Source organism: Chaetodon auriga, chromosome 19 (genome assembly GCF_051107435.1).
Source record: "Chaetodon auriga isolate fChaAug3 chromosome 19, fChaAug3.hap1, whole genome shotgun sequence".
Taxonomy (NCBI): Eukaryota; Metazoa; Chordata; class Actinopteri; order Chaetodontiformes; family Chaetodontidae; genus Chaetodon; species Chaetodon auriga.
The window spans coordinates 14,799,302-14,812,272 of record NC_135092.1 but is presented as its reverse complement, the minus strand read 5'-3'; the positions used below and the strand labels follow the sequence as shown (position 1 = coordinate 14,812,272).

The 12,971-nt window shown below is 40.1% G+C and overlaps 1 protein-coding gene across 1 annotated transcript in view; it reads left to right on the top strand.

The window, feature by feature from the left end:
• The window catches only part of astn2 (astrotactin 2), a 259,439-nt gene that overhangs the window by 153,616 nt on the left and 92,852 nt on the right, over positions 1-12,971 (top strand). Inside the window, exon 11 of the mRNA XM_076757943.1 lies at positions 6,914-7,064. Within this exon, the coding sequence (XP_076614058.1) occupies positions 6,914-7,064 (151 nt within the window). The remainder of the gene's footprint in view (positions 1-6,913; positions 7,065-12,971) is intronic.

Genomic DNA, 12,971 nt, shown 5'->3' with positions numbered 1-12,971 from the left:
AAGCAACAGAGCCACGGTGCCAAAAGAGATGATCTTGATTGGCTAATGATTTTGAAAAAGAAAAGAAAAGAAGAAGAAACACTCACACTGTTGTTGATTTCGGTAACAAATAATTTACTAATTCCGACAGAATAAAATTTGTTTAAACGTCTTTGCAGAATGATGTATGGGATGCTTTGCTCTTCTATACACCTACATGAATCAGTTTTCAAGCTGCTGTTCATTAAACAATGACAGAAAAACATTGCTGCAAACTTTCCGCACTCTGTGTCTTGATTTAATATGTTGTACAACATTTTAGAAACAAACTTACCAGTGGTCTTAGTGAGAGTGTTCTTCGGCATTTGTTTTCCCTATTTTTCTCCTTCCGGACTGTCTTGCAACAGGCATCTTGGAATTGATTGTTTTTTTCATCTTCGACTCACTATTCCTTCTATCCAGAAGGAGAGCCAGTTAGCATGCACCTCACAGCTGAGGCAACCCATTATTTTTGTCTGCCTCACCTTCCCCACCCTCTGTTTTCCTCTGAATTAAGGAGTCATTTGTCAATGCTTTGAGTGCCTGCCAGAAAGAACTGATGCACAGAATGCCATGTGTTGTCTGTCTAATTCAGAAAAATTGAGTTGCCAAATAAAGAGAAGAGGAATAAGACATGGGAGACCGAGAGAGTGGGAGACGGCGAATGAACTTTTTTAGATTTTGGTGGAATACAATAACAGCGCAATATTCCTTTGTGGCAGCGCCGAGCAAGGGTGCAAACCAGAGGCAGTGATCAATGTGAGTCTCAGTTGCAACGTGATCCATTTTTGTGTGGCAGGATCACCATAGTAAAGGTCATCCCACACCAACTAATGGTGAAGAAAAGTGGACAATGAAGCCCTTCAACAGCAGACCCACACTGACTTTTCCTGTACCCCTAACCAGAAGTCAAAGATAATGAAGCAAACATCATACAAATTTAAGTACCATCTTGCTACTTGAGGCACATAAACCTACAGCCACACAGCACTGCTTTAAAATCACAGAATGTGCAGTCAGGCTAAAGCAACTATAACTTTGCCCCCGGCAATCTACTTTATCATACATGTTGATTGTGTTAGGTATGCTATATGTTGCAGTTTAGCAATACACATATGTATACAATAATCTAAAGCATTCATGGTGACTAACACTTCCCGCTCATGGTGTAGTGTGGAGCGTGTACCTCAGCTTTTTATTAATTCCCTAATCTCTCCCAGAGTGCCCTCCAATAGGGGGTGTTTGATCTAGTGAATCGGGATCAGTTTGAGAGAGGGCAAGTCTTCACAGACCTGTGTTAAAAACAGATGCTGTGGAGATTATCCCCGCAAATACTCCAGTTTTTGCTACAAGATTAAGTACAGTATTCTGACAAATCAATCCAAGTACATAATGAGGCCAGTCAGCAAGAGTGTCCTGATTATCTGTGACTCATCGCTTTACAACACTCTTGATCCTTATTAACTATTTAAAGTAGGTGTCCCCAGGATCAAGCATGATTCAAAAATTGCAAACATGGATTTGGTGCTCGGACCATAAAGCTTGTCCCGTTTCTAACGCATTCATGCCTCATCAACATTCAAATAAATCCACACACTTTGTTAAATAAACGTACAATTCAACTTCTGTTGTGTTCAGCTCCCATGTCTCAAATTTAGGCGTGTAGTTTATGTAGCCATGGGATTTCTGTGTGACCTGGGCCGCTGTGCGTGACGGCTTACCAGCCATTGTTGCCTAGCAACAAAGAATAAGCGTATATGCGCAAACAACAGTAATAGTTTTTCTCTCTGCATTACCCAGCCACATGATGGTGACCCTCTCATCCACCGGGAGAAAATCCAACTGTGCAGCAGCCAGCCACTGATTTGTCACTAGTCCCACAACCGCCTGGCACGTCTCGCCATGGACAATGCCTGAGTAGGAGAGAGTCCCCCATCTATCAAGGAGTTTGGTTCCAGAGCCAAAGCTGTGCATAGAGGTGAGCCCAACTGCATTTTGTTGGTACCTCTCAACTCCACGCACCAACTCAGGCACCTTCCCCAAAGACTGATTACTTTCCGTGTTCTAACGGCTAGGTTTCATTGGCTCTGGAACAGTTTACTAGCTTGTTTGTCCCAAGCAGATAATCAAGTGGTCGCTGTCATTTGCTCTGCTCGGGTCCCTGAGTTTTTTTGGTTCGGACAAAGGCGGTGTTCCTTTAGGTATCCTGTGGGATGTGCTTTGGCAGCATCAGGTGCCAGAGTTCTTACACTGAGGAGATGTGTTTCCCTTTTTGTCATTAAGACAAGCACATTGAATGTGAGCATCAGACTCTGACAAGAGTGCAGCTGTTGTGTTTGATTTTCATCAAGGCACAGCTGAGGTCTTGAAACTGGCCAGTTCGGTCATGATGCAGACTTTCCAGTGTGTTCGGATGATCTTTGCTCTCTGCCTTCATTGGTCTGTGAGCTATGATGTACATCAGAGAGTTTGCAGCTCAGTGTGGCAATGTGACACATCAATATCCTCAAGTCTGAGGCCAATATACCTGAGTAATGGTTGTGACCAGAAGAATTAGACAGAGAATAAGCAGTTGGGTCCTCCACAAGGTGGCTGGCCTCACTCTGCACGATAGGGTCAATCAAAGATGACCTTGGTTTTAGGCTCCTACTCCCCCACACTGACAGTTGAAGTGGTTCAGGAAGTCAAATATATTAAGATTGAGGACTCAGTGTGTCTGTGTAAGAGGTGAAGAACAACAAAAGTTGTTCAAGAAGTGAAAGTGGGTGAAGTTACTGCACAAAAGGATCTAGACAGTACTGGACTTCTCTGACACCAGTTGCCCAATAAACTCCATCTTGAGCTAATTTTGTTTCTGTAAACTGAATATAGGGATATAATTATTGTAGCTGAACTACTTCATTCTGACCTATTCCTCATGAGAAGATTTTATTAAAAAGGATATTAAAGATTGATGATTGAATGTTATGCATGTCCTAGTGGCGAAAATAATGATCAACTCTACCAACTGTCAAAGCAAATATGGAACAACAAACAAATGTGAACTTTGTAGCAGTTTTGCGGCATTCTCTTTTAATGTTTTTGGAGAGTTCAGTTCACATATCCTGTGGCTATCCTAGAAATACTAACCCAAACAAAGCTGAATAAATACAATTAAATACAGGAATCTGAGATATTCTCCAGTGAGTGTGGTTGGTTGACCGAAAGGTTAATTTCACACCCTGTGTACAAATACTGTTTATTTGGCCTGAAGAAAGGCATGCGTCTTTCAAAATGTTGACTACAGCAGAGCTGCTCATGGGCCCAGCAAAACATTAAACTGTAATATACTGCCAGAAAAAAAAGTGTGTTTAGAGGGTTGCATTAGTGCATTGATCTTGAGAACTGGGAATTACTGGGTGACATCAATACTACTAATGCATAATGGGTCTGCCATAACCACATCAACAGTTTCTATTAGGGGCCATAAAACATTTCTTAATCCAATGCAAACAGAAGGTGACATTTTAATTATCTTAAAATATTTTAGTCTAATAGTGTTGTTTAAGGGTCTAGTATGTAAAATGATTAAAATACTGAAATTGTAAATATTGTTGTTATGTCATGGTCTGTCTTGTAGTCAGCTGACTAAAACAATTCTGAAATACAGTTTGTCCTGTCTAGTTGAGGTCATTCATATCCAGATTTGCACAAAGTGCAAGAGGGCTACCACATACTTAGACTGCAACAAACAAACCAAGCAAACTGACTCCATTAATCAAATAGAACAATGTCCACATTTTGGACTGTGTGACTTTCTGGGCTCTTTTGGTAGATATTGTTTATTTTATAATCGGAGTTTGTGACAGTGACTGATTTGCTATTAGCAAAGCAATGTGTCAGGAAAAGTTTGATTCTGCAAAGGGGATAGTTCCAGTGTGTTGTCAGCGTGGTAATACTTCACTGCTCACACAAGCAAGACGTGCCAATTATGGGCTGATGTGCTATAAATCTAACATGAAAACCAAATATTTAAAACAAAGAAGCCCTTGCTCAAAACAATGCGAGGTGTCGCACCGCATTCCAAATGCTGATCACACATGGTCAGACACTGTGAAAATGAAAACGATACTATTTTGTAATTGAAAAGGTTGGTAGACAGTGTTTGCCCACATCTTCTCGCAATACATCCCTGCTTATATTAATAAGATATGAATTTTGAAGGTATTTTTGTCAATGCTGTGCACAGAGCATTCCTGCCTTTTTGATGAATTTTAATGTTTTGGCTTTCATCTTTGCCTGAAGCCAATGACAAGGTCACAATATACAATTCTTTTCACAATTTTTTTAACAGCGAATACTGAGTCAATAAGAGTTCCCTTTTCTGTCTGTGCTCACTGAAGAAACTTTGCAGAATAAATTACTTTGTGATGTTTATATCCACTCTGACGAGAGGTTACTTGGGGACATTTTTAATCAAATTAATAGCAACATCAGTATGTATATTGTTGGTTCAGAGGCCCTTTCAGTTTCTTCTTTGAAATGACATTGTCACATAAGCACCCAAGTACATAAAGACAAAGATGCACGCAAACAGTGACAGTGACAGTACGCCAAAATCCTCCTTGCTCAGCAGGGCATCTGTCATCCCATCATTCGAGATCGTGTTGCTGTTTGTAGAGTCGAGTCGCCCTCACAGCACAGTGTGGTCCCTGTGGTCCCATTGCAAGAGACAGTGCTTTTGTTTCTTTGCAAAGAAAAACACAGGGGTTGCTTACCCCTTCGTTCACTCTGACAGCGGGCATGCAGAGCTCGGTGTATGGGTATGGCTGAGCATGCTGAAATGCACGTAGCAGCAGAGTTATACAGCATTGGTCAAGATGACATTTCTCTGAAGAAAGCACCAAAATCCAGCATTTAGAAATGATAGATTCCTCCTTTGTTTAGAATGATTTAGTGGCAAAGTGACTCTCTCTCTCTCTCTCACACACACACACACACACACACACACAAACACACACACACAGAGTCATGTTTTCGTAATTTACGGAGACACTGCATAGACTTACATTAACTTCCTGAAGATGTACCGTAACCATAACCACTACTTGCCTAACATTAACCCTTACCTGAACCTTAACCCAAGTCTACACCCTAAAATTTAATGATTTACATTATGAGGACTTGCTTTTTGTCCCCATGGAAGGCAAGTCCCCACAATGTGACTGTGTAAACAGATTTATGTCCCCACAATGTGAGAAATACACACACACACACACACACTTGTACTTCAACCCTTGCGAGGACACTCATTGACATAATGCATTCCCAAACCCCTAACCCACTGGTGATGACACAGTCGATAGTCGGTCCACCACTTTGGTCTAGACTGAAATATCTCAAAAACTGTTCATTCTATTAGATTTGTGCTTTGTCCAAACGTTCATGGTCCCCAGAGGATGAAGCCTACTGTCTTTGGTCATCCCCTGACTTTCTGTATAGCGCTACCACAAGGTTGACATCTGTGGTTTTAGTGCCATGAAATTTTGGCAAACACATTTATGCCTTTGGCAATCCCATGATTTTTCATCTAGCGCCATCATCAGGTCGAGAGATTAATTCACCCCATATTTTGGTTTATGACTAAGTCCCTGCAAAACTAATTACATTCCCATCAAACTCAGCTGTTTGTGTTTAATGCTGATTAGCAAACGTTGTACTCTAAGAAGGTGAACATGAGAAGCATTACCTGCTAAACACTGGCATGTTTGCATTGTCATTGACAGCAAGTTAGCATGCTGATCTTAGCATTTAGCTCAAAGTGGTGCTGTGTTGAAGTACAGCCTCACAGAGCCACTAGCATGCCTGTGGTCTTGTTATAAATCCATTTCTAATTTCTGTATTTATGAACACCAAATGTGATTTGAATAAAGTATTATTATTATGCAGGTCTCATAAAATACTGAGTTCCACGAATGAAAAATAATACAAAGCTATCCAATATGTTAAAAAACAAAATGAAATGCATTCATTTAATACATTTAGTTAAATGAATTAGAAATAAAGGAATGAGGAATACATTCATTTGACTTAATTACCTTATATTGCCTCTGTTTATCCTTGAGTGTTGATGCATGCATTTGTCTGGACTTTTCCTTTTTTTTTTTTTTTCTTCTGCCAGCTACGATAGGCCTGGATATCTTGGCCTTGGATTAGTCATTAGACTTTATGGATGAAGAATACTGATTCCCTGGGCTCTCCATCAACACACTGTGACAAACATGTCCAATTAATGCCAATGAGCTGATTAGTCCCAGACATGACCCATCATGAACCAGCATGAACCCCTGCATGCGTCACTCCACTGAAACTTTTGAACCACTTGCTTAAGCCCTAGGGTTGATCCATTTTGAAGCACTATTTGATTGGGTTTGTTAACATTTTCTTTGCAGTCAGTCACAAAATACAGCTCACAGAGGAAACCTGTGATATCGAGAAACAAAACTTTCCCGTATCCAATAACAGGTCTGTTATTGTTAGTGTTCATTTTCCACAATTACATTTCATTAATATTCTAGGCATTAAGCTGACTTTTATACCCTTTCACTAAAAAAAAAAAAAAAAAACATGTTGCAAATATTAGAAGTAGTCATTAATTGCAGGTGGAAGGGTAAAAGCCACCAAACCACTGCAATTTTATCACATTATGTTCAAGCATGAATAGCATCTTAATTGCACTGGAAACAACAAGGTTATGAGAGACTGCTTTCCAGGTGGTGAGGGATTATGTTCCGCTGCTCAAGCACTCTTTTTCACGAGTCATTACTTGCACTGGTATGTCCTTATTTACACTGAGAAAACATATGCAAAGGCATCTGTATTTTCTTCATTTTAACATTGTTTTCTTCCATACCAGAGAGGAGGCCATGATGTCCACTTACTTTGAGACAGTAGAGGACCTACTGGCGTCTTTTGGGCCCGTCCGTGACTGCTCCAAGGACAATGGTGGCTGCAAGAAGAACTTCAAGTGTGTGTCTGACAGACAGTTAGACTCATCTGGCTGTATGGTGAGTGTGGTTAATTCATCTGTGTTAATAAAAGGCCAGAGTTTAATAAAATGTTATATGTATATATATATATTATGTTTTGTATAATATCTATAATGAAGTTGATTTTGATTGCTAAAGGCAGTGAGGGGCTGTGTGTATGTGTGCGTCTGTGTGACAGATGTGCCTGTCAGTGATAGTCCTTCTGATGAAAGGCCTTATAGTTACACTTATCATCCACCCTGTCAGCCAAACTGACGCTGAGCTGTAGCTAACTAGCTAATCAGAGTGCAGAGGGTGCTGACAACTGACTTCAGTGAGGCGGCAGACTAGAGCCCAGCAGTAATGCTGCATTCGAACCCTTAGTCTAGCTCAACACACAGGAGCTACAGATGCATGCTGTCTGGGCATGCTAGCATTTGAGCTGCAATGTAATTGTGCACCTAAAATTTCCCATAGGTTTTGGGCACTTTGGAAAAACCCTTGAGGGTGACATCGGGACTAACAGTCAATAAACAACAAATAAAAAGCAACATAACTGTGCTGCTCAGTAGCTGCTGCAGGACTTTGCAGCTAAAAGACTGAGCATAGAGGTAATATGAGGTATATATATTAAAATCTACATAATCATCTCCTTTTACTGTTTCTTTCCCAAGATAATGCTACTCATTAAATTTGTATGCCATCTGCTATATAGCACTGTGTTTGAGAAATTTCCAAGCAATCTATAATACTTTATGTGCAGTTTACAGCCATACTTAGTATGCTTTGGTGTTACTGTGTGCTCTTTAGTGCATATGTGGATACTGTGGAGCCTATAGTTTGCAGCAATAATGACCGACACCATTGCAGTGTGTGCCCCTGTGTTCACTGTACAAAGAACCTTCAGCTGTATGAGATGGTTAGTGTGCTTTAGTGTGGTTGAAGTACATGTGAGCGTACGGTAAGTACTTAGCCAACTTAAATTTAGGGAATACAGAGACAATAATGACTATGATGGAGATGTTTTTCACACAATAGTATGGATCAGTAGGAACTGGTAAAGTCACTGCAACAGCAAAGTAGTAGTAATAACCTTTATAATATGCTTCTTTTGCCCGTTTGATTACTGCTTTTATGTGTAGAAAATGTAGGTATATAGAAAAAGCATCATTATATGTGTAGTAGATTTATTTACGTCCCTCTGTCATTCATAAACCTTAGCTTGATTTTAGATGTAACATTGTAAACTGCAGTGCAGAAGACATTTTCTCCTGGCATATTTACAAGTACGGGGTGACTGGAAACTTCCAGTGCCAGGCTTTTGACAGCACGGGGCGGGCTTGGGTTGTAAAGTAATTAAATTGATGAGCCATCTCAATTGCTGGAGGATGGTTTGGCGAGTCATTACGAGCTTGGACGGGGCTATAAATCGACTGGTCTTTTCGTTGTTTGTGTCGACCAAAGACATACACTGATACAGCAGTTTTCTTGTTTTTCTTTCTTTTTCCTTATTTTACTGGCAATAAAGAAAGGTTTTCTTCTATTCTACTGTGGATACTATACTCATGAAACCCCACTCAGCAAAACTGGTGTTAGTTTTTGTTATGCGCTCACCACACAACTGTCTGACATTGAGCACAAATGATGCGTATTATACCTGACTCTGCCGTCGCGTGACACCGAATGAAAGGCTTTACAGAACAAAATAAATACCAAAGTAGTGCTTGTAACATCTTCAGCAAGAGCCTTTTATATATAAATGAAGTTATTCTGCCCTCTGCAACTCATCCCCCATGATTTACCTCCTGCTGTGTTACCATGACGACTATTCCATATTAATAAACCTGAGTCATATCACCCATCATTCATCAGAACCAAGACAGTTTCCACCCATGACATATTTGGTGTCTTGTGGCCATTTGTTTACGTCTGGGATATATTTTCGTCAAAATGTAGTATTAATTAAATTATAATTGTCGTCATTTTGTTGCAGATGATATGATAACATCTTGTAATAACCCTAGGTCTCTGCAGCTGTTTGCCGCTCTTCAGCTGTGGCACCCGAGCACCCACATTATGGATAATTTATTAGAAATATGCATAAACGGCGACGGGGTACTGTGTCACTCATTGCTAGTGACACAGTAAGTTAATGCGGCCTCCGGTGGATGCAAGTGATTTACACATCTCATACCTTTTCCTGTTTGTTCTGTGGCATTTTAAAGGCTTTGGTTTATTCTCTGCATCAAGAATAATGTACACAAGTGGCATTATTTAATTATCTGGTAAATGCATTGAAATGTGTATATACATATGAAAGGTAAATGCATCAGGTTTGGTTTATGATATTCACAGTTTTAATATTGGCTTTTTGTGCCATCATCTTAAATTAAGTGCATTTTCTGGTATGCTTGCATTTATTAAACTAAAATATTTCTCATGGGGCTTCGCTATATTACTGTACATACAAATTCAATCATTTCTTATGCACACGTTTCTATAAAATAGCTGATATCTGTGAAATAATTTACAGTTAGTGGTATCTCAACAGCGATTCCAACCATGTTTTATGTATTTTCACACTGGTACAGGCTTGCGCATCCTATACAGTGCTGGAGAAAATTGAACAGGCAGTTTCCTATACTGAGATGAATCCCTATTAGACCCAGAGGTGGAAGGTAGTAGACACTGGAGAGAGTGTGTCTAAAATATGAATGAGTAAGTGCTAATAAGCCTTTGGATTGTTTGTCAAACTCTATCCCACATCAAGCCCCTGAACATACTGTGGCATGTCTTGTTAACAGGTTTCACACACATGCATAAGCAAAGACACAACCACAATGTATTTTCCCACAGCTGCCCATCAGCGCAGGTAGAACCTTATCAAAGAATTTAGGATTTAGCATCTTAAATAAAGACAAGGAAGAGCAGAGAAATGACGAGAATGCATACATACTCATGTCCTGTTCGAGCTTCTCCTCCCTTTGGACCTCACCTAAGTGTGCAGTCAGCTTGGAAAGATTTAGCTTCTCACATATTCAGAAAGTTTAAGTGCGGTATAAAATATTTCTAAAAATGATTCAGAACAGCCTCACGCCTCCGTGTGCGGCTGATTAATACACAGACAAAGCCTTCTAGTCTTCAGATTAACTCAGAGGATCACAGACACAGTGGTATTATTTTTCTTTTCTGACTCTTTTGGGTTGGTGTTATTTTAACCACCCTTGTCAGAGTGGGTGCTAACACAGAGCAGCGACATGCCACACGGGGGGCTTAAAATCCATTATCAGAGTCAGTCCCTCAAGGCTGTCTGCTGCTCTTAAGACAGTTGAAATGCATTTTCTAAGAATTAAATTAGTCAGAGCCGCTGCTGAAGTTTTGAAGACATTGCTTGTTCCATTTTTGCCCGTGTTCCCTTTCTGCTGCTGCTGCTGAGCCGGAGAGAGGATGACAGGTGGTTTATTCTTGTGCTCGCTAACCTCAGCTTATAACAACAGCTGTTCTAAGTGCGGGTTAGCCATTTTAGACAGGTAATGTTTTTGTGTCAGCGCCTTCCTTTTTCTTCGCTTGGCTCATCAAACTCCAGGCATGTTATACATTACAGTGTACAGCGTGCTGGGTAGAACTGTATATTTTGCTGTTTACGTTACAGCCTTTGTGATCATACCTATTTTTTTCCACTGTGGCAAATGGACAGTGGTGATGGAAATGTTTCAATGCTAATGGTTGGTTAAAGAAGGAAGAGAGAAGGGAGTGATAGATTTAGTTTGTTTTTATTGAGTTTCACTGAGAAAATGATCTTTAAAAGAAAAAATGCTCTGCAGTATACAAGCACAAATAAACACAATTCAAACATTCATCACAGAGCAGAAGTTATAAGTTGGTATATTATAATATCAGATTAGTATTATTCAGTTTTATTTTAATGTGATATAATTATAATGTAATTCTAGTGTTTTCATTACCCCCTCCATTTGCTATGAGCATTTTAAAACACGGTATTAAAAGCTACTTCTATGGCCTGACGTAGTAACTGTGGGCTTTGACAAGATGAGAGGTAATGAGGCACTTTTTCCAAGTGGAGCATTACTGTAGGCTAGATCCATGTAGATCATACGCAATACCATTACTAGAAAAAAAAACTATATATATTTTAACATGAAGTGTATCTCAACTAACCTCGCAGGAAGCTAAGTTCAGTTTGCCAGTAACTATGTTTACTACTCCACAGTAAATCTCTCTTCATCAAAACGATGCTTGAAACTGGAGCTTAAGACGAACCAACTTCTCGTATGCTGGAACAAGACAAGAAAGTCTGTGAAGTTACACCGGGATCATCTGCACTGTCTGCCATGTTGAACGTGAAAAGTGGAAAAGCAAAAATTCAACCTCTCTTTTAATGAGGTTGCAGCACAATAGCAGAGAAGTGTAGGGAAGTTCATTGAGCAGATGTAGGTTGTGTGAACAGCAACAATCTAGCATTTACCCAGTGGTGCGGAATGAATGGTCAAATTCTCGTTGAACCTGTGGTCAATGTGCCGTGTCATCCACTGTGTTTGTGTGAGAAAGGGGTATTACTGATGCACTCGGTGAACTCTCCTGGGGCTGCTTGGTGGAGTTCAAAACTCTGTAAACATGGATTTTCCTGGTAGCTTGCCATTTTTAAAGTTTAAGTTTGACAACTGCAACATACTGTGGTTTCTGTGCTTTTAGGAAAGGGTGTAATGTTTTTCTTTATGGCACGTTGTTGTATCCTGCTACGGTATCTGTCTTCCTAATGGAAGTACTCAGAGGCTGAGCAGATGGTAGGATATTAGTGGCATATCTTTCATCAGTTGATGTCCCTTTTGGGACATCTCTGGTAAAGTTGTTTGTATGCAGGGTTGGCAAAGATGTATTCTTTAACTTCAACGACCATCCGAAGGTTTAATTTTGGCCTGCCATCCTGCTGTAGTTTATAACAGTTTAGAGAAGACAGATACTGTTGTCTCCGATCTCATTTTAAGGCACTTGCATACTCTCCCAGTATGCAAGAGTTTATTAAAATGTGTGGCACACTCCAAAAGTCAGGAATTAAATGATGAGTTGTCAGTGTGGAGCCAGATTTACGCTTGGTTGCTTCTGGTTTGCATAAAGAGTCAGCAGGGAGGAAAAATGGCAACTCCACCCGAACAAAAGTTTTGTGCAAACCCTCATCCCTTAATCGCTCTACCCACCATCCACTGTACGTCCCCACAGTCCCGTGTTCCTGACAACTGAGCATCATGACTCCCACTGCTCCGCTGCACAGCACAGCTCAGTTTACCTCATTACCACTGAATTTCAATGCTTTATGATTTAAAGCAAATTGCGATAATTCTTTCATCCTTACAGTCTGGCACTGTTGGTTAAATGCCGGATCAAGTGTGTCACTTAGTGTACTGCAGAGATCCAGATAACACTGCTGCAGCCACGGATGGGAGTTCAGATCTGTGTACAGTGGAACACAGTTCAGTAAGACCTCAAGGGGAAATATTAGCAAGTATTTGCAGCATTACAGTAAAACAGCAACAGTATGAACAGCATTAGTGAACAACTGAAGCAGTGCTTTAGTTTTCTGTCACGAATGCACCAGAATCTCCTCTCTCTCTCTCTCATGCCTTCAAGATTTTATATATTACTTGACAAGTTTTTGAGCTGGAATCATTTTCAGTCAATTCAATGTGGCTCAATTCCAAACCTAAGCAAACAGTGAATTGATTAAGAAAGAGTATTAAATCATCCCTAAGTAACAGGTTAGATACCCCATGAAAGATTAGTATTTCAATTTCCTCTCCCTTCTGGTAATTTAATAAACATAGGTGAACTGGGTTTTGACAGGAAATACAGACGGTGTCTGTTATTCTTTGTCGCAAGATTGAGTGATGAAGAGGAGCAGACAATATTTATTTCTCACATCTAACAGTA